This window comes from Oryctolagus cuniculus, chromosome 14 (genome assembly GCF_964237555.1).
Source record: "Oryctolagus cuniculus chromosome 14, mOryCun1.1, whole genome shotgun sequence".
Lineage (NCBI taxonomy): Eukaryota > Metazoa > Chordata > Mammalia > Lagomorpha > Leporidae > Oryctolagus > Oryctolagus cuniculus.
In genome coordinates this window covers 91,609,544-91,631,618 of record NC_091445.1, presented here as the reverse complement: position 1 = coordinate 91,631,618, position 22,075 = coordinate 91,609,544, and the positions used below count along the sequence as shown (strand labels likewise).

The 22,075-nt window shown below is 44.3% G+C and overlaps 1 protein-coding gene across 7 annotated transcripts in view; it reads right to left on the bottom strand.

The window, feature by feature from the left end:
• Window positions 1–14,092: 14,092 nt before the first annotated feature.
• SEMA5A (semaphorin 5A) overlaps window positions 14,093–22,075 on the bottom strand; it is a 472,925-nt gene continuing 464,942 nt past the window's right edge. For all 7 annotated transcript variants that reach the window (XM_070056841.1, XM_070056840.1, XM_070056845.1 and 4 more), the window contains one exon: window positions 14,093–21,112. In XM_070056841.1, the coding sequence (XP_069912942.1) occupies window positions 20,993–21,112 (120 nt within the window). In that variant the 3' untranslated portion in view covers window positions 14,093–20,992. The remainder of the gene's footprint in view (window positions 21,113–22,075) is intronic.

Sequence of the window (22,075 nt, the reverse complement as noted above, 5' to 3'; positions counted from 1 at the left end):
CAGAAAAGATAGATGATACAATTTCAATTTTTTGACATTTTTGAGACTTCTTTAATGGCCTAGTATATGGTCTATACTCAAGAATGTTCCAGGCACTGAAATGAAAAGAATGTGTATTCTGCTTTTGTGAGATGGAATGTTTTATAGATATCAGTTGGGTTCATTTGGTTAATAGTATATGTGAGGTCTACTTTTACTTTGCTGATTTTTGTGTATGGTTGATTGTTGCAAGTTGAAGTCCCCCATTATTACTTTACTGGAACTTTTGTCTCCCTTTGGATCCATTAACTTTTTCTTTTCTTAACAAAAGTTCTTTATTGAAAAAATTCTATCTTGTTTCTGTGCAAATTTAAAGACAATTCTTAGTAAGCAATTGAATGTCAGCAACATTTGTTTTAAGTAACTGGATGTCCCAAGATTGGGTGCATATACATTTATTATAGTTCCATCTTTCTGTTGAATTGACTTGTAAATTGTTATATATTGGTCATCTTTATCTCTTTCAACAGTTTTTGTCTTAAAGGCTATTTTGTCTGATGTGAGTATTGCTACTCCTGCTTGATTTTTTGTTTCCATTTGCATGGAATATCTTTTTCCATCTTTTCACTTTCAGTCTTTGTGTGTATTTGTTGGTAACATGTGGTTTTTATAGGCAGCACAAAGAAAGGTTTTGTTTTTTAATCCATTCAGCCTATCTGTACCTATTTTTAAGTGTCTAGCTCTTTTTTATTTGTTGACAGGTAGTCATAGAGACAGAGAGAAAGGTCTTCCCTCCACTGATTCACTCCCCCAATGGCTGCCACGGCTAGCGCCGCACCGATCCGAAGCCAGGAGCCAGGTGCTTCTTCCTGGTCTCCCAGGCTGGTGCAGGGTCCAAGCACTTGGGCCATCCTCCACTGCACTCCCAGGCCACAGCAGAGAGCTGGACTGGAAGAGGAGCGACCGGGACTAGAACCCGGCACCCATATGGGATGCCGACACCACAGGCAGAGGATTAACCAAGCAAGCCACGGTGCCGGCTCTGCAAGGTTATTATTAAGTAGTGACCTAATCCTGCCATTTCTCCATAAATATTCCTATTATTTTCTACATCTGCTTTGTTCTCTTACTAGGAGGGTACTTTTTTAAAGATGTATTTATTTATTTTAAAAGCAGAGATATGGCCGGCGCCGTGGCTCACTAGGCTAATCCTCCGCCTAGTGGCGCCGGCACACCGGGTTCTAGTCCCGGTTGGGGCGCCGAATTCTGTCCCGGTTGCCCCGCTTCCAGGCCAGCTCTCTGCTGTGGCCGGGAGTGCAGTGGAGGATGGCCCAGGTGCTTGGGCCCTGCACCCCATGGGAGACCAGGAAAAGCACCTGGCTCCTGGCTCCTGCCATCGGATCAGTGTGGTGCGCCGGCCGCGGCGGCCATTGGAGGGTGAACCAACGGCAAAGGAAGACCTTTCTCTCTGTCTCTCTCTCTCACTGTCCACTCTGCCTGTCAAAACACACACACACACACACACACACACACACACACACACACAAAACAGAGATACAGTGAGGGAGAAATCTTTGATCTTTTGGTTCAAAAGTCAGCAACCTCTAACTCTATCCAGGTTCCCAAATGCGTGGAAGGGGTCCAAGCATTTCGGACATATCCACTGCTTTCCTAAGTGCACTGGCAGGGAGCTGGATCAGTAGTGGAGCAGCCAGGACTCCAGCCAGCATTCATGTGGGATGCTGGCAGTGTAGGCAGTGGCTCAACCCACTGTGTCATACGTTGTTCCCTAGTAGGACATTTTCTGTCTTCACATTTTTTACTGATGCTGCTTGTCTTTCTGTGTGTAGTGTACCCTTAAGCATCAAACTGTAAAGTTGGCTGGGTGAACTCTGTAATTAACACACAATTATTCTTAGGTGTTTAAATTTTAACTGAAAAGTGATCCCTGTTAGGAATTTGGAAAACATTATGCTGAGTGAAATAAGCCAGTCCCAAAGGGACAAATACCACTTGTTCTCCTTGATAGGTGACAACTAACTGAGCACCAAAAAGGAAACCTGTTAAAGTGAAATGAACACTATGAGAAATGGTGACTTGATCAATCCACAGTATTTTTCTATACTGAATTCTTCATTTCTAGTATTTTGGTTTAATTTTTCTTCAATATCCCCAGCTCCTTGCAGAGTTTCTCATCCATGTCATGTACAGATTTATTTCATGTAACTGCTTCTCAATTTTTTGAGTGATCTTATATTCTTTTATATTTTTCATTAATACAAAGAGAACAGATTTCATAAGTACGGTTCTAAGGAAAGAACCATATTTCTCCACCTCCTCCTTTCCCTCTCTCAATACCTCTCCTTCATTCCTTCCTTTTTTTTTTCCTTAAACTTTTGCAAAAACATTATTTTAACTCACTCTGCAATCACAGGCTTAACTCACCATTAACTATAATATTGAACAAGCAAGAAGTACTTCTGAATGGCTTCTCAGGCATTTCATCAGTCTCCCCTTCTTCACAGTCAAGCATGACCGTATTATTGTATTCCTTTTGGGGAGTCCTACTGCCTTCCTTGTTCATGTTTCTTGTATTTCTGCATTGATTTTTTTTTTTTTTGACAGGCAGAGACAGAGAGAGAGAGAAAGAGAAAGGTCTTCCTTTGCTGTTGGTTGGTTCACCCTCCAGTGGCCGCTGCGGCCGGTGCACCACACTGATCCGAAGCCAGGAGCCAGGTACTTATCCTGGTCTCCCATGTGGGTGCAGGGCCCAAGGACCTGGGCCATCCTCCACTGCACTCCCAGGCTACAGCAGAGAGCTGGCCTGGAAGCGGGGCAACCGGGACAGAATCCGGTGCCCCGACCGGGACTAGAACCCAGTGTGCTGGTGCCGCAGGCAGAGGATTAGCCTAGTGAGCCGTGGCGCTGGCCTGCATTGATTTCTATGCATCTGGAGAAGCACTTGTACCTATATGCTTGGAAGGCTTTGATCTTAGAAATGCATCTCTGTGGCTTGAGGAATGCCACCTTCTTGCATCAGAGATACAGAAGTGTGTGCTGACTGTGGCCAGGGAGCACTGGTGACCTCTGATGGGTGGGCACGAGTCCAGAGTGACACTCATGTTGGGAATGGTGGTTCTCCTCTGATTATAATCAGCAGGGGAAGGGATGTTGATGCTGGCTTGTGTGCTCAGCACCTCAGCCCTCCTCTGTGCCAAGGTAGACCAGCTGGTTCACGGCTTAGAGTGAACTGTGCATCCCACACACTCAGGCACAGAAACCACAGAGCACTTATGTGTTGCATAGTGTGACCCTGGGCCCTCTGTGGGGTTGATCCCCAACACTATAGGGATTCCAAGCTTCCCAGTCAGACGGGGCTGGTGCCCACACGCCTTGTTCTTCTCCGTTCCATGATCTACACCAAGGACTCCCAGTCACAGGGCTCAGGGGGTCTGCTCTCTAGCCTGCGATGTGCCCTGTCCCTGGAGGGAGCCATCCACCACGTCTGAGTTGATGGGGGTTGGTCGGAGTTCCACCTCAGCAAACAGTCTGCCTCCTTGGTGGCTGGCGTGGAGGGAAGCAGCATGGGCTCCTTCCTGGAGCTGAGTGCACGCCCTGCCCCTGAGAGCCCAGACTCAGAATCACAGGTCAGTGTGGGGTTCTCCCTGATTCAAAACCACCAGTGGTGCAGACCAGCGCAACCTCTTCTCACCTTGCCCTGGGAAGATGGCACTTCCCCACTGGCTGCCAGGCACACAGTCACTGGCAGTGTCCAGCTGCCTGTTGTGTGTCTGTCCATGTCCCTAGCTGCTTCATAGAGTCACTTTCTGTTCTATCCACCCTCCTCTGCACATTTCTTTCAATCAACCCCTTGGAATGTGGTCCTTTTTTTTTTTTTCTTTATGGTGTCTCCAGTGACTTAAATACATCTCCTCTCCGGTTAGCCATCCTGGATCCTCCTGTTTCAGACTTCTGAGACTGACATCCAGTTTTCCTGAACACTTGGTGAAGAGATTTTCCTTTCTCTGGGAAATTATTGTAACTCATTTCTCAAAAATTAGTTGGTTGTAGATGTATGGATTAATCTCCAGGGTTTCTATTTTGTTCCATTCATGTACATGCCTATTTTCATATCACTATCAGGCTATATATATATATATATATAGACACACACACACACACTATATATATAGTATATAGTAGTATATATACTATATATAGTATACTATATACATATATACAATATATGTAGTATACTATACATGTATAGTATATATGTATATATATTATATATGTATATGTATATATACATTTGTATATGTATATATGTAGTATATATATACTATATATATATATATATATGTCTTGAAATCTGGTTTTGTGGTGCCTCTGGCTTTGTGTTTATTATTTAAGTCTGCTGTGGCTATTAAAGGTCTCTTGTGTTTCCATGAATTTTAGGTCTCTTTTCTACTTCTATGAAGAATGTCTTCTGAATTTTCATTGGAATTGCATTAAAGGTGTAACTGCTTTGTGTAGTATGGACATTTTGATTATATTAATTCTTCCAGTCCATGAACACAGAAGATTTTTCCATTTTTATGCCATCTTCTATTTCTTTCGTTAGTGTTTTGTAGTTTACACTGTAGAATTGTTCAGTATAGATTTCCACTGTATATGTCTTTTTCTTAACCTCTATAAAGGTTCATGTCAGCTGCAAACAGGCATAATGTGACTTCTTTCCTCCCGATTTTTAACCCTTTGATTTATTTTTCTTGCCTAGTGGCTCTGGCTAAAACATCCAGAATTATATTAAATAAGTGTTAAATGTGGGCCTTCCTTCCTGGTTCCAGATCTTAGTGGAAATGCTTGCAGCTTTTCCCAATTCAATACGATACTAGCTGTAGATTCGTCATATGTTACATTAATTGTATTGAGATATATTCCTTCTGTATCCATTTTTTAAGGTTTTTGTCATGAAAGGATTTTATCAAATGCTTTCTCTCCATGTATTAAGATAATCTTATGGTTTTTACCTTTCATTTTTGCTAATGTAATACATCACATTTATTGATTTGCATATGTTGAACCATCCCTACATCCTTGGGATAAATTCAACTTGGTCTGAGTGAATGCTATTTTGATATGTTACTGGATTCAATTTGTTAGTATTTTGTTGAGGATTTTTGCATCTGTGTTTATCAGGGATATTGTTGCATAGTTCGTTTTGGTTTCATTTTTGCCTGGTTTTGAAATTAAGGTAATGTTGGCTGCATTTAATGATTTTGGAAGGGATCCCTCACTTTTAGTTGTTTTGGATAGTTGGGTAAGAATTGATATTAATCTTTCCTTAAAAATGTGGTCGTTTTCAACAGTGAAGCCATCTGGTCCTGGGCTTTTGTTTGTCAGGAGATTATTTACTGCTGATTCAATTTCAACCTTGGTTATTGGTCTAATCAGGTTTTCTATGTTTTCATTCCTCAATTTGGGTAAATTACATATGTCTAGAAATCTACGTCTTTTAGATTTTCCAATTTGATGGTGCATCTCTCTTTTTTTTGATTCCTAATGGTTCTTTGTATTTCTGTGGTATTAGTTGTAACATCTCATTGTTCATATCTGATTTTGTTAATTTGGGTCTTTCTTCCTCTTTTTTTTTTTTTTTGGTTATTTAAGTTATTGGGTTGTACATTTTATTTCTTCAAAAACCTCACTCATTATTTCACTGATCTTTTGTATAGCTTTGTTAAATTTCAAATTTGCTTATTCTCTAATTTTAGTACTTCTTTCCTCTTTACTAATTTTGGGTTTGTTTTTTTTTCTCACTTTTCTAGTTCAGTGAGATGCATTTTTAGGTCATTTGATACTTTTCTAATTTTTAAATTAGGTACTTACTGCTATTGACTTTCCTTTTAACACTGCTTTTTTTTTTTTTTTTTTGACAGAGTGGACAGTGAGAGAGAGAGACAGAGAGAAAGGTCTTCCTTTGCCATTGGTTCACCCTCCAGTGGCTGGCGCACCGTGCTGATCCGATGGCAGGAGCCAGGTGCTTCTCCTGGTCTCCCATGGTGTGCAGGGCCCAAGCACTTGGGCCATCCTCCACTGCACTCCCTGGCCACAGCAGAGAGCTGGCCTGGAAGAGGGGCAACCGGGACAGAATCTGGTGCCCTGACCGGGACTAGAACCCGGTGTGCCGGCGCCGCAAGGCGGGGGATTAGCCTGTTGAGCCACTGCACCGGCACATAACACTGCTTTTGCTATAAATTCAATAAGTTTTCAAATGCTATGTTTTTGTTTTAATTTACTTCAAGGAATTTATTTCTTTTTTTGATTTCTTCTGTGACCTATTGCTCACGCAGGAGCCTGTTGTTCAGTTTCTATACAGTTGTCTGTGTCCTGGAGGTTCTTTTGTTGTTAATTTCTATCTTCTTCCCATTTTGGTCAGAAAAGATATGTGATGATGATGATGTGGTTTCAATGTTTTGAATTTGTTGAGACTCATTTTCTGGACCAGTATAATGTCTGTTCTAGAGAATGTTCCATGCACTGATGAAAGGAACAGGTATTATGTGACTGTGGGATGGGTGTTCTGCAGATGTCTATTATGTCCATTCGGTCTTCAGTTTCTTTGCTGGTTTTTGATTTGGTCGATCCTTCCATTGATGAAAGTGGGGTATTGAACTCCTTCAGTCTTATTGTATTGGAGTTTATGTCTCCCTTCAGATTCATAAACATTTGTTTTTAAAAGTTTGGTGCCCTAGTGTTTGTTGCATATGTATTTATTATATCATCTGGTTGATTTGACCCCTGATTCAGTGCATAATGACCTTCTTTGTCTCGGTTTACAGTTTTTGTCATTTTGGGATTTTTTTGAATTGGAATAAAAAGTATATTCAAGCTGCCTGGTGGAGGACCGCAAGTGAAATCATGGAAAACAGAGCCCTATCAATTATTCTCCACACTGAAATGTTCCCTCGGTTGCTGTTTAATCTTTGTTTTTTTTTTAAATTTTTATTTATATAAAGAGAACCAAGTTCATGTATTTCATATGCAGTTTTAAGAACATAATGATACTGCCCCTTCCACTCCCTCCCTCCAGACCTCCCTCCTCCTTCCTTTCTTATTTTTCCTTTAATTTTTACAATGCCATACTTTGAATTTACTTCATAATCACAAACTCAACCCTCCACTAAATAAAGAATTTAATAAGTAGTAAGTAGAAAAACCACAGTTCCTCAAGAAAGACAAGGGTTATAAACAGTAATCAAATCTCAAAATGTCAATTTCACTAATATGCATTACAATTTTGTCCTGCTTGCTTTTGATTTCCATTTGCATGGGAATGTCTTTCTGTCTTCTGACTTTTGTCTGAGGATCTTTATTGATGAACTCTCTTGTAGTAGGCAGCATGCAGTTGGATCTTGTGTTTGTTTGTTTGTTTTAATCCATTCAGCCAGTCTGTATCTTTTAGAACTTCGTCTATTCATATGCAAGGTTATTATTGATAAGTAATGACTTGGTTCTGCCATTTTTCCATAAATATTCCTGTTGCTTGTTTTGAATCCCCTTTGTTCTTTTACTAGGGTGCTTTCTGCCTTCCCTTTGTTTCTTGATGCTAATTGCTTTTCTATTTCTGTATGTAGTACATCCTAAAGTATCATTTGTAAGGCTGGCTGGGTGGTGACAAATTTTGGCATTTTTTACTTGTCTTGGAGAGTCTTTATTTCACTGTCACTTATGAATGAGAGATTCATTGGGCAAAGTATTCTGGGTTGGCAGGTTTTTTTTTATTATGATTATTCATTGAGAACCTGTACTGTATCTTCCCAATCTCTCTTGGCCTGTAGGATTTCTTTTGAGAAATCTGCTACTCTTTCAAAAGTGTATTTGAAAATTTTCTCTCCTACAAATTTCAGGATGTTCTCTGTTTTACTTTTGAGTTTGACTATACCATGTTGTGGTGAGTATCTTACATGACCATACCTTTTTGGGGTTGTCTGTGCTTTCTGTATTTGGATATACACATATTCCTTTTTTTTTTTTTTGGTCTAACTGGGCTATTTCAACATACCTGTGTCCTAGATTGTATGTGCTTTCTTCTGCCTCATCTATTCTGTTGTTAAGACTTTCCAATGTAATTTTATTTGATTTATTGGGTACTTCAGTTCTTACATTCTTATTTGGTTATTTTTCCATATCTAAACCTCTTTGATAAATTTGTCATCCATGTCATTTTTCTGATTTCTAATTTCATGCAACTGCTTCTCTGTATTTTTGAGAAAACTTAGAATCATTCTTCTGAAATCTTTTTCAGGCATTTAGTTAATATCCCTTTGTTCACAGCCCAATATTAATGCATTATTATGTTCTTTTTTGGGGAGTCAGAGTGCCTTCTTTGTTCATGTTTCTTGTGTTTCTATGGTGATTTTTATGCATCTGGAAGATGTCATTTCTATCATTTCTGGAAGATTGCTTTTGTTGATTGTAGGCTTTTTGACTGTAGATGTGCCCCTTAGGAATTAGTTTAGTACAGTGATTTTTCTTTAGTTCATGTTAGATTTTGTAGTATTGTCTCTCTGTGCCTTTACTTGCTATAGTTGATGGCAGCTGTGATAGGGATCTGGGGTGTTCCCTTGGCTCATCTTCACCGTCATCACTGTCTCTAGGTATCTCTTGGGTGATGGACTGGCATGATGAGCTTCTCAGGAGTTGGGAGCCAGCCTTGCTGCTCTTGCGGGTGAGCCTGGCACGTGGATTCCCAGCTTGTGTCAAAGTCAGGCCAGTGCTGGCTCCAGAAGCTGAGTAGACTTAGAGACTCTTGGCTGTCACCCTGTTCCAGAGCTCCCAGCATTGCACTAAAAACAGGGGGAGCTGGGACCCTCATGTGTCTGGGAAAGTAGATGGATCTGCAGGATAGACTTAGGCTCCGTGCCAGCAGGACATGCTGTCTTGGGCAACTTTCTGTGTGCTACTTGTTTGAGTACAGCAACCTCAGGCTTGAGCACTGAGTGCATCGTGGGACCCAAACTGTGGCAGCGCCCGTGGGAGGGGCTAGAGCCTGAAGCCCTGTGTCCCATGCTGGGCTGGGGCAGAGTATGAATTCTGTAGACCAGAGAACCCAGAAAGATAATGTTTTATTGTGTTAGGTTTACTGCAAAGAGCCCTGTTAGGAATCCTGGACAGTGTGTTGTTGCTGGGCGAGGTAGAATGCCAAAGCAGTGCTTCAGCTCCAGGAGTCTGTCCTGGGTGGAGCCAGGGGGATGGACCACCGTTTTAGATTGAGACAAGAGTCCAGAGTGACACTGGAGATGGTGTGCTGGAGTGCCTCTGGCTACTGTCAGTGTGGGGAGGTGATGTGGAGCCCACTGGCGTATTCGGGGTCCCACATTTTCCCCATGCCAAGGGGAGCCAGCTGAGTGACAACTCAGAATGAGCACGTGGTACCAGTGCACTTCACCTGCATAGGTGTGTGTACAGACCAGAATTCTGACACCATGATGTATCCTCCATCCCTCCTGTGAGAGCCATCCACAGTGTGCAGGGAGCTCTGAGCCTCCACAGCCAGACTGGGCAGGTGTGTGGGAATACAACCTTGGGATTTTTGAAGTGGTTGGGGGTGGATCCTAGTGGCTATGCCAGCTGCCCTGCCCCCAGTGTCCAATGCCGCTCATAGTGCTATGTGGCCCTGGGCTCTGGGGTGGTAGCTTCTCTGCTGGGCCCAGATGGAGGCATAGGGCTCGCTCTGTCCTGCTAGAATGCAGGAATATCTCTGGGGCCCTTGGAAAGAAGAAAGCAAAAACTCAGCAAGGGTGAGTGTCCTCAAGATGGCGCCTCCCCGCCACAATCCCTGCCCTGAGTAGTGGGGGAGGGAAATAGTAGGTCCCCCCCTGAAATCTGGGAGTCTGTTTTTCCAGGGAGTGCTCCCGTGAGATTCTGGGCTGGGCAGGATTGCCCAGGTGAGAGTCTGCCCATGGGCTCTGCCTATGCTCTCTTGCTCACCTTCTCCCCAGCAAACTGGGACTCCCCTAGACGTGGGCCTCAGACACTGCACGATTGGCCTCGTTTTTCCTCTCGAAGCTGCTGTGCCAGTTTTAGATGTCCCCTTTCTTCCTACTTCTCTCCCACTACTCCCGGCGTTCTTCCAGCAGCTCTCACCTCCAGGCAGAGCTGCTTCGGAATAACGAGGAGGAGGAGGAGGCAGACACTGGGCTTCTCTAAATGGCCATCTTGAAACGCTTTAGTTGAGCCTTTTGTCATTTTCTGCATCCGCAGGCTTGGTCAAGGCCATCTGAGCTTAAAGTCCATTCCCATGGTTCCCTCCCTTCTCCATGTGTCCATCTGGAGATGCTGGGGAGCTTGAGGGAATTCCTCTATGACAAAGCCGTCTTCCTGGTTCCTGAGTTTATCAGGTGTTCAGGCAGAGCACAGCAGTCTTTGTGATGCACATACCTCTCTCTCCTCTGCCTCCGCCAAATGCCCGATTTAATGAACCCTTCCGAAGAATTATGGTCCAGTTTCAAGTACAAGTGACAGTACTGCCTACCAGAGAATGACAAGCCCAAATTTATGCCCTGTTATAAAACCTTGTTGGTGACTGGCAATGTTTAATTGTAATGGGCTTATTCCCTGCCTGCATAACTGCTGCTGAAAATCGTTTTCTTCAAACAAGATGAGCATTTTCCCTGTTTGGGGGATGAATTGGCGTAACATGGTGGGTCTCAACCTCAGTCATCCAAGCTTAGGATATGTAGGACTTGTGTCCATGATTACGTTGTTGAACTATAACAGCCAAGATGTGTGAGAGGACACCATCTAATAGGGACAAGTACTTCTCATTCTGAGAATGGCTCGCCAAGACTGGTTAGCATCACGTTTTCTGTTCTCAGGAAGCAGCGTAATTGATTCGTCTTTTTTTTGGGGGGGGGGGGATGGAAAATGAGGAATATGCAGCTGGGTGTGGAGAGATGAGGCTGAAAGCAAAGCTTGGCACCGTTTCTTAAACTGACACCAAATGGGGGGGGGGTTAGTTGACCTTCAGGTTAACTAAGTGTCTATTGGGAACTTTGTTACGCCCTCTCCCATCCTATGCATTTCTTCCATAAACTTCATCTTAGAAGCTGGAGATGCTGAGGGAACAGACACAGAGCATGAGCCGTGCCCTCCATCATCACGTCCCCATCTCTTAGCATAGCTGTGGAATACTGGAGGCTTTCCAGGTGTCTGTGAGCACACGGATGTCTTACTCTGCCTTATTTGCCTCCAAGTTATCTTCAGATCCCAGAAGAATGGTACAGCCTCCTAAATGCAGAACCAGGCACATACTGGAGCAGAGGGAGCTGGAACAGTGTATTCTTAGGGAACACTTTCTAAAGGCCTTGTCAAGACTGAAGATGTCACTGATTTTCTCAGGCAGGAATCTGAAGTTCACTTAGGTCTTCCAGGTGAGCAGAACTCTGCTGATAGGGAGTTGCCAAGCTGCCCCCATCCTTGCTTGTGGTCTTTAGGGTGTCCTTCCCTCCTCTGTAGAATAAGGGGACTTAAGATAACTGCATTATTCCATAAAACACAGAGTTCTGAGGGTCTAAGCTAGAAAGAAAAGAGAGAAAGGCAGGCAACTATTTGGGTGGTCAAAGGGAGGAGGGCACACGCTGTGACACTGGGTGAAGGAGCCCTGGGAGCTGTGGGGCTACGTCAGATCCAATCCCTGAATGCCCATTCCGCCATGGTCACCATGGATCTGTTCCAGGAGACATGTTGCTCCCACCACCATCCTTCTCTCGGTGCAGCCTGCCCACTAGGGGGCAGCAGGCCTTAGAAGAGGTGCAAAGAGATGCATCTACTGGCAGGACACAGGAAGTGTCACAGAGCAGCTCTGGGATGCAAGAGAGGAGACAGGAAAAGTAAGCCAATGTTGATGCCTTCACCATGCTTCATTTGGAAACGTGGCCCATGAATTGATCACTGAAAGTCTGCCTTAATAGGCTTGAGCCACATAAAGACTAAGAAAAAAAATCATAATTCAGCATTTTTCTCCATGTTCTATGGTAGGAGCCATTTTCCAAATGTTAACAGCACTTTCTGAACCTAGAGACAGACTTACAGTTCCCGTGCACTGTGTGAGGAAGGATTGTTAAGGGTCATCTTGGAGCTTTCTTTTCTCCTGAGCTACGGTGATCTTGTTGGTTCCAGTTCTGACTCGCTGTGAGTACAGGGGTGAGGCAAGGGCCTCAAGTGCTTCTGGGGAAAACGCACTTGGAGTAGATGAATCGGAGACCACGTCACAAAGACAGGATGGGCTCCCGTTCCAGATACTTCAAGGACAATCTCCTACTGCAGTTGTGGAGTCAGAACACTCAATCACTGCTGCTCTACTTCATATACTGGGCTTGAGGGGATATTTTCAACGCACAGTTATATGTTTTAAATAGGTCTGGAAAGAAATTGTAATTTTAAAATTAATTTTATTTGAAATGAAGAAAGAGAGACAGAGACAGGAGAGGCAGAGGTCTCCCATCTACTGGCTGGTTTACTCCCCGAATGCACACTTAATTGTTACTCAGCCAGGTGGAAGCCAGGAGCCAGAAATTGACTCCAGTCTCCTGTTCTGGTGACAGGAACTCCACTACATGAGCCATCACTTGCTGACCCCCGGATGCACATTAGCATGAAGTTGGAATTGGAAGTAGCGTTGGGACTCAAACCCAGGCAGTCCGAAGTGAGATGTGGGTGTCCCACACCCCCTGTGCCAAATGCCTACTTCCAGAAAGAAAATCAACATTTCAATTTTATATTTTAGGAGCAAATAAAGGCTCCTAAAGAGTAAGAGAACTGAGATATATGGGCATTGTGTGAGACTATCTAAAATTTGGAAGATATATTACCATGAACACAGAGATTCAGAAAAATATTAGAGAAAAAGCATGGTACAAAACTTCATTCTTTTTGTTTTTTTGTTTTTGATCTACTGGCATTTCTTTGTTTTTCCATGTCCTCCTTTTTTTTTTAAGATTTATTTTATTTGTTTCAATGACAGAGTTCCAGAGAGAGGTAGGGGTGGGGGGGAGAGAAGAAGAGGAGAGGAGACAGAGAGAGGTCTTTCATCCACTGGTTCACTCCCAAAATGACTGCAATGGCCAGAGCTGAGCTGATCCACAGCCAGGAGCCAGGAGCTTCTTCCAGGTCTCCCACATGGGTGCAGAGGCCTAAGGACTTGGGCTATTATCCACTTCTTTCCCAGGCAATTTTTTTTTTCCTTTAGCAGGGAGCTGGATTGAAAGAGGAGCAGCCAGGACTAGAACTGGTGTCCATATGTAATGCTGGCTGTGCAGGCCATGGCTTTAACCCACTTGTACCACAGCACCAGATCCCTCATTTTCTTAACTAACAGGCACATAACATGTTCTTCTCAGAATACTTTAACAGTTTAGTAATTCACCAGTTCGTAGTAAAAATTAGTTTGACCTTTATAACATGTTTTACTAGTGTACATATTTGCATACTTTAATTTCATTGTTAATTTTTGGCCTCCATATTTAATGGACATTTTCAACTTGTAGTTTAGTCATATGTGTATATGTGTATATATATATATATATATACACACACAAATGTATACACCAAAAATATATTTACACATATACATGTGCCTGTAATGAAATCATGAATATTGAAATATGCCTTCATTCAGTAGATTGATTTTCCAGAGTTGTATTCATGCCCACTATACCAAGAAGTCACTGGAATAGCTTTTATGTCTGCAAAGAATCAGATAAGGTGTGCTGAAGAGAATGTGGGTGTAGTACAACTAGAATAACATTCATCAACAGGACCTGACACCAACTCCTTGTAACTGGGTAGTATAATGGGCTTTCCTTGCCATGCATTTCTGGTTACTTGTGGAGATGTTTCTAAAAGTTCTTTTCTCCATCATCCTGGAGCACTTTGGTCTTCTCTTTGCCACCACTCAAATGGTCCAAAGATCTTAAGATCAAACGAGTCTTCTGTATGTAGCTGAAAGTTTGTCCATGGTCTCAGATGAAACCAACTCCTTCAGTGCAGCATGTCTTGGGAGACAGAACACTTGGAGGCTATTCTATGCAAAGAAAAATGCCACTAATTTGTTTCCTAAGTAGTAGGATTTATTTCAATGCTCACATACAACTGAAAGGGACAAACTATTTACATGAAACATAAGTACAAAAAATATAATACAATTTATACTGTACATAATCAAGGTTCTCTTATTTTGTTCTCCGAAGAATGTTGGCAGATAGAGATGGCGAGGAGGGTTCGCTCTGAGAGGATGAGTGTGGGGACTCTGAGCAGTTCTGTCAGTCTTGATGCACTGTGTACAGAAGATGAACAGGGTGGGGACGGAGTCATTGGCAGTGCCTCAAGAGCAGTGGCTGAGCATGGTATTTTCACTTTCGTAAGGATAACTAATGTCGTCTTCTAAATCTGTTTTCCCCAGAGTTGAGGTTAGGGACAGGTGTGATTTAGTTTGCACTGATGGATTGGTAACCCTACTGCCCATGGTTCCTCTGAACTTCCATAATTAACCCAACACAGCAGAAAAACAACCCCTTGCCCATGTTGCCATCATTAATGTCTTGAGCTGATCTCTGAAAACAAGGTTATCTGGCAGATTTCAGAAAGCAGTAATCTGAGACAAGGACTTGGACGGCTCTCGGGGAGCATTTGAGAGGACCATGGGAAGTTTCTATTGTAAATGTCTACCAAGAGGACTTCAAAGGAAATCTTCACAAATACTGAGATCAAAAAAACCTAAAACATGGCACACCCAGTGGCCCCTTGGGGACTTGCCCAGCAAAACATGAGGATCCCACTGAGCAACGAGTGTTCCATGTTGTCATTAAAATGAGAGGGGAAAGGAAACTTGTATCATTGTAAAAAACACTCCAATTATGGTGCATTTGGAAAGTTATTTTGAGGTTCAGTAACTTTCTACAAGTTAACCAGGGTCAGAAGTTGGAGATGGTTCAATAAATTTAAAAATAGAAACAATCCCAAATAAGTTTATTTTGTATCACAAAACAAGCAACAGCAAATAAACACAGAATGAGGCATATAACATTTCGTAACATCAAAAGTGGTTTCGAGTGGCATAACGCAAAGTTTGCTACATGGTTTTGAGAAATCATTGGACCACAGGTGACAGTCTCATGGCTGGTCTAGGTGCATGGGCAGAAGGGTCATACTGTGCTTTCCAGGTGTGGAGGTTGAAGCTTGATTTCATCCCATAGTCATAAGGGAAAGGCAGTTGGCTTTTCCAGAGAACACACTGTTGTATTTTCAGCCCACATTAAGATCAACACCTTTTGCGAACTTGTGGAGCAATTCAGTTTTTGACACTGACTTCTGAAGGTTAAAATAAGGTGATTTTGGTGGTTCTCCTCCCACACTCACCATACCTGCCATGTGTCATTTCTCTGCCTATGGACTTGCCTGAAGGGGAACAGAAACAAAACTCGCTAACTTCTACAGCGGTTCTTAATACGGAACTTGAGGGTATTTTGTGGAAGATGTAGGAACTAGAGTGATGCATTTCTGGAAGGCTGAGACTGGCCTAATATCAATTCTAAACACACCTGTGCACCTGATCCATAGCTAGGTCCCCCGTGGGGGCAAAGTCACATGTGAAGGTGGTGTGCTTTTTGGTGATTCCTGAGTTCAGAGAGGCAAACAGAACACTTTTCTTTAGAGTGTAGCCAATCAATCCTCCGACTTTAATTGGACTTGGTAATACTCAGGTGAAATGGTACAGCATCATCTTCAGCAAGACACGGGGGCCTTGTGCAGGAAACTAAACCATTCGCATTCACATGGAGGGAAGCTAACAATGTTCTTTTTTGCAACAAAAGGATAGATTTCTCCAAATTTCTACTTGCACTAGGCACTTCAGATAGCTCATGGAACATGTGCGTTATCTTTGCATTCTATTTTTCTGTAAAAATTTTGAAGTCCCCACATACTTACCTAACATTTAAACTATTTTATTCCTATAATCCAGCTAACATTTGGGCCACTTTGGCACTAAGTTGTCAGAAGGCTGAGAAGGGAAAGGATAGTATCTGAACTGCTGGCCTCGCATTTCTGACTAAAGATAAAGAGGTGGCATACGTTTCCTTTCCTGACCTGTGATTTAGTGTAAGAAATGCCACCAGGCGATTTTCTCCTTCCAGCTCTCAAAGTGTCCTAGACTAGTTACGTTCTTTGTATCAACAGTACAATAGGTTTTCTTGAGCAAGAATGGCATTGACTCTGAGTAGAAGCTTGGCTGACTTCTAAGGGAGAATATGGTCTTTCTAAAAGACTGTTGGAGGCAGCTTTACTGGGGACTGTCCGCTTTGTGTCAGGCTCTGCATCTGAAATAAGTGATGTTGCAGTGGGAACTGCATTTTCAAAGAGAACAGGTCTCCACTCCTGATATTTTTTGAAATGTGACCACTGAGCAAAATTTTCACCCATCTGCCTAAAAATATATATGATGCCTCTTTAATGTAATTCCGTAATCATTTAATCACTACCAATAATCGCATGTTTCATCTTTGTTTTTTTTTACTTTGCAATTTCCAAAAGAGAAAAGAAAGATTAAAGTAAAATATTTTTATTAGGTTATCTGGAGATAACCGGAATTCCTTGGCTCAGTATTGTAGTTACAAAACATCTTTAAATCAGTGGCATCAGGAGAAGAAAATCAGACATGAAGTCCATACTGGCCCTGGTTTCTAAATATTTTATCTTACATGGTACTGTGTTGTGCCTGGCATTCTACTTTGTGCCTTTTTTGGGTCAAAGTGAGCGTTACTTTACAGTCTCCCCTCTCACACCGTTGTCCAAAGACGTAAAGTGCTCAGAATGGCTTTTAGTGTCTGAGTTCAGAGCACCCTAGGTAACTGAATACTGAAAAGCCAGCGTAAATTTCCTGGTGTGTCACGGCGCAGTGAGGAAGTGAGGATGAGGGAAGCAGCTGGGCGTGACCAATGCTGTCTGTGAAAGAGAATGGCAAAGGTTTTGCCAGTGAGTTGGTTTAAAGTTAGCATTTTAATCTGACATCTCCATGGGAGTCGGTTGTTGAGGCTCTGAGACCTAGGCACAGTCCTGTCACTTGGAAAACCGCTGCTCTCGCATGCACCTTGTGGTACCAAACATCGGTCTCTGTGGCTCTGGATAGCCCCTTTGGGAGAAACTCAATGGAGTCACCCTAAACTCCTCAAAGCCAAGCCCCACTGATGGGTAAAGGACACGCTGAGGCTAAAGACGGCTGCTTTCCCTGGAGCAGTGTTGAGCAAAAAGGAGCCTGGCAGTGTTGGGGAAATACTGATGATTTATTCTAAAACCAAGAAAAACGAAGACCAAGTAAAGCAGCATAAAGACCTCTGTAAATTCAAACAAGCTGTGTTCAGACGAAACAATTAGCTCGTGTAGAACTGATCTAGTCTTAAGGTAAAACTTCTTTTGATCTTCAATTATAATTTATCCCCTTAGGTGGGATCTTCGGGCCAGGGACCGCCCCCCCCCCCCCCGCCCCGAGCTTTGTCCAAGATTTTGAATGCGAGACCTGATAGTTCTGCCGAAGACTCTGATGTAACTACTCAAATAGGTTTTGACTCCCATGATTTATATTTTGGCAGAAAAATAAGGAAATAAGAACACCCTTGGCTACAAGTCTTGTATGCTGGAAGAGTCCAAGGGTCAGGCTCAGAGGACGGGGCATGAGGGTGATGGCCTGTGCCCCTGCCCCCCACACCCCACTTGCTTAGGCGTGACCACTTTGTTAAGTCACCTGCTTATCTGGCCATTTCACCCATTTTCTTCTCTCTGGTATCGTCCAGCCCAGACTCTGTGTTTACCCCAGTGCTTCCTAAGGACAGAGGCTTCTCCAGGGCAAAGATGCCCTCACCCCGTTCACTGTGCCTGCTCTTCACTGCCCTTGGAATCCCACACGTACACGCACACGCACACGCACACGCACACACACGCACACACACACGAAGCCCTGGTTTACTCTGGCCCATGTTAATGCTTTTCGTTGTCTACCGGAGCAGGCTTTGAAACCTCCGGCAGCAGGGGAATTTCAGTGCCTTGTTTTGAAGGGGCAGTGACACAGAGATGTCCTGGAGTGAGAAGGGAGTTTGCGGACTGTGGCTTTTCCACCCAGCCAGTTCTAGTGCCCTCAGTTTCCTGGAGTTCACTGAATTTCATTCAGGAGGCATAAAGCAACCCCCCCCCCCTTCATCCAAGTTCTTGTCCCTGGAGCCCTTGGGGAGGCCGTGCAGTGTCCACAGGCAGGAATTCTGCTCTTCCTACAGGACTGATGGCGGAACAAGCACTGGAGAAGCTGGGAGGCACTGACATCTACAAAGGAAGAAGGCTCCCTGATGGAAACCAAAGGTCAACTCTATTCAGGTTAAATCAGGTTCCAAGAGGTGCAGCCTAAAAATATTAGTGTCTCCTTGTGTTGCTTGTGCAGAAAGAGAGAGGGAATACAGAAACTCAGAAACGTTAAATGGGAATCACAGGTCCCATACAAGCAGGAAAGCCCCTGCTTTGTAGGTAGGCTTCTCTGGAGGGGGGCGTCCTGTGGCTGAGCCCACCATGGAGCTCACCGGGAGAGCCCCCATGAACCCGATCTGACCACGGTTTCCCCCAGGAGCCCCTGTGGTCCCACCACAGGAGGGTTCGTGTGCCAGGAAGTCTGTAGTATGAAGCAGATGCGTGGGAGTGAAAGCTTTGCAGTGGAAAACAGAAGTCATGCCGTTAAGCTAAGTAACCCACGTGGAGCATACATGAAATTATTCTAAATGAACTGCTATGCTGTGAGATAAGAGAAACAATTCCCGTTTGAACACAGTGTTGGAGCACAAACACAGGTGAGGCCTCTGTTGTCATCATGAGGCAACTCTGCGCTGGGGTTGAGTGTTTGCCTCACTCACTACAAACACTGCGTGAGATCCTTAGCCAGCATTTCCCACCAAGTCCCGTGACGCTATCCTTTCCCAGAGGAAACAAAACGACCTTTTCGCTTACAGAATGCTGGGGGTGGGGATGTAATTTCTACAACAGCTCAAATGCAGTACACGGTGAGGATGTTTCTTCCTCTAGGAAAGAAAGGGGCTGAAGCATGCGAAGTCCAGCCCAGGAAGCAGGAGGAAGGCAGCTGCCGAGCCTCGGCCACCAAACGTGGCCCGGGAGTCCGTGGACGTGGCAGAGGTGGCTTCCACTGTAAGCCTTGCAGGAGGCGGACACGGAGACCCTGCGTGCCAGCCACCTGCCTCCCGCACCCCACCTGCCGTTTTAATCTTTAAAGAGTCCTTCCTGCAAATTTGAGTAAATGTTGAACTATTCATTGGGGGCAGGATTTTTCCAGCACTTTCTGATTTTTTTTTTAAATGGAACAGGGTGAAAACACAAATGCTGACAGAATCCTGTGCTCCTCAGTGCTCCCACTACATGTGTTGGCAGGACTGCAGGTGCCAAACCGGTCAGGACGCGGTTTTGGTGATTCCCCAGGCCTCTATCAGAGCCCAGAGGCATCACGGGAACACTTACAATCTCATTCTCGCTTTTGATAATTATTGGACCAAATGTCTATTTGCTGAGTACCAGTTGTTTGGGAGTAATTTGTCTTTTGTTCTGAAGGCCTCTCTGAATGGCCTCACAACGCCTGAAATGCTGATTAAGGTTCAAGGCTGAGACCTCTGGGACCATTAAACACCTCACTTCAGCATCTGCAGCTTCTCAGGTGTGTCTTGAACTTCTCTGGCCTCCTTGCAGGGAGAAGTGGGGTTGGACAGATTGGGTGGACAGCAGGTGGGGTTGGGAGGGACTGGATGGGCAGGAAGGCAGCGCTGAGATAAAGGAAAAGGCACCAGAGCTAAGCAGACTCCGCCCCTGGCCTGGAGGCAGCAAGTGGCCCCGTGGCACGAGGGCAGCTTCAGTGTGGAAAACAATAGGCTCCAGAGAGCCAGGTTCATGTCTCATTAATGCTCTTGGAAGGGGCTGATTGCCACACATGAGTTACATCCGGGAGATGGAAAACAAAACACTGCTTCTCATGAAATGTCAGTTCTTTCATACTTTCCATAGCTCGGAGAATTAATGTTCGGTTCTAGTTCGGTACTGGGATAGTTTCCCTCGTTGGTGTCACAAATGTGCACGGTTTTTCTTTGCAGGGAGATGGGCGGCAAGGATGTATCGACGCGGTTATTTTGCAGACTGGCTCTTCGGGACGCCACTATAGCCCAGACAGGTGAGGTTCCTGGCAAGGAGCTCACACGAATGCCATGAAATCCACAGTCACCGTGAGGCAGAGCACGGCTGTGTCGCAGTGGGGCTGCACCTCTGCTCTGCACACACACCTCCTCCATGAAGGCACCGGCACTGCCTCCAGACCAAGGTGCAGGCCTCACAGGTGACCTTCACCTCCGCAGGTGCAGGTCCGGTGGAAACTCTGGGCTTCCCGGACCAGAATCATTCCAAGTCCAAATGCAAATGCTTCCAAGAATCCACAGTACTGTCCCAGTGGGGGGAATGGGAGCTCCCTGGGAAAGAACTGTTGGGCCACACTGTCTTCATTGACTCAAACACCATGGCCCTGGTGGAGGGAAGGGGGCTCTCAGATAAAGTGCCTATTTTCTTGAACTAAAAAATCATGAAGGTTTACACTCAAAAGCAAGAGGACAATTGCATTTCATAAGATCCCTCCCCATCTCTGGAACAAAAACAAAGCCCAAGGAAACCATGGAGTTGTTTGGAGAAATGGGCAAACACAAGAAAATACTGCATACCATGGCTCAGCCAGCAGCAGACCAGACTTTCATGACGTCATAGCTGGTGAGGATGCGTATTTTTGGTAACAATGGGACACTTGTGGCTGGAAACGTACTTGAAATGTATCCAGACTTCATCTCTGAAGCCTCAGGATTAGGGGCAGTCATGGAGCACAGGCCTTTAGGAACTGGGGATTTACAAGAAGCCAAAAATATAAGAGCTATTAGTACTCATCATAATTGTTGAGATCTGTAAAGTAGGCATTAGAGTAGGTCTTCCCAGTGAGATGGGGGTTGAAGTACTTGTTTCTTTCCTCCAGGATCAAGTTGTTTTTGTTGAATGCCTGTAAAATATTAGGAAAAAAATTTGAGAATCCTCAGGGAGTAGTATTTCAGAAGGAATACGAGGAGGAGACTTCTGTTGAATCTGTGCTCTCTCCTGAGGTTCCCCTTTCTCTCTTTTTTAAATGATTTACTTATTTATTTGAAAGTTGGAGTTATACAGAGAAGGAGAGAGAGAGGTCTGCCTTCTTCCACTGCTTTCCCAGGCCACAGCAGAGAGCTGGAGCAGCTGGGACCCAAACCGGTGCCCATACGGGATGCCGGCACTGCAGGCAGCGGCTTTACCCACTATGCCACTGTGCTGGCCCCTCCCCTTTCTCTTAAATGTGTTGAGTCCTTTTCTTGCTTCCCCCCATTGATTGCCTTACATTAGAGTGAGGCTGGCACTTCTGATGCCTCGGTCTACTCTTGAACTTTAGTCAAAGTTTCTGAGAGAAGCAGGTGGCTAGAAACCTACTCTGTGGTAGGTGTCTGGCTCAGGGTTAAGAAGACACTGCATGGGATATACACACACACGGCAGGGAGAAGACAAGACATACTAACCCGCTGAAGTCAGAGGGCTGAGAATATTCCCTATTCTTCCCAGGGAAGGAAATTTAATTCCAGAGTTCACCATCATAGCAGTGAAAGAACACATCACAATGCTAAGATTAGCTCAGGACACCTTCCAGGGGCAGTACCCAGCTGCAAACCACCCTGACCTCTTGTGGGCACAATGAGAACAATAGTGGCTGTTGGCTGAGTGCTGGGCCTTATGTACCGCAAATCAGTACCCTGATGACAAATGCCATGGCACCAAGGTTCAAAGAAATGTAAATTATCTTCAATTTACAAAGGAGAAAATGGGGTGGTAGTGTGGTGTAGCATGTAAAGCCACCACCTGCAGTGCCAGCATCCCATGTGGGCACTGGTTCGAGTCCCAGCTGCTCCATTTCTGATCCAGCTCTCTGCTATGGCCTGGGAAA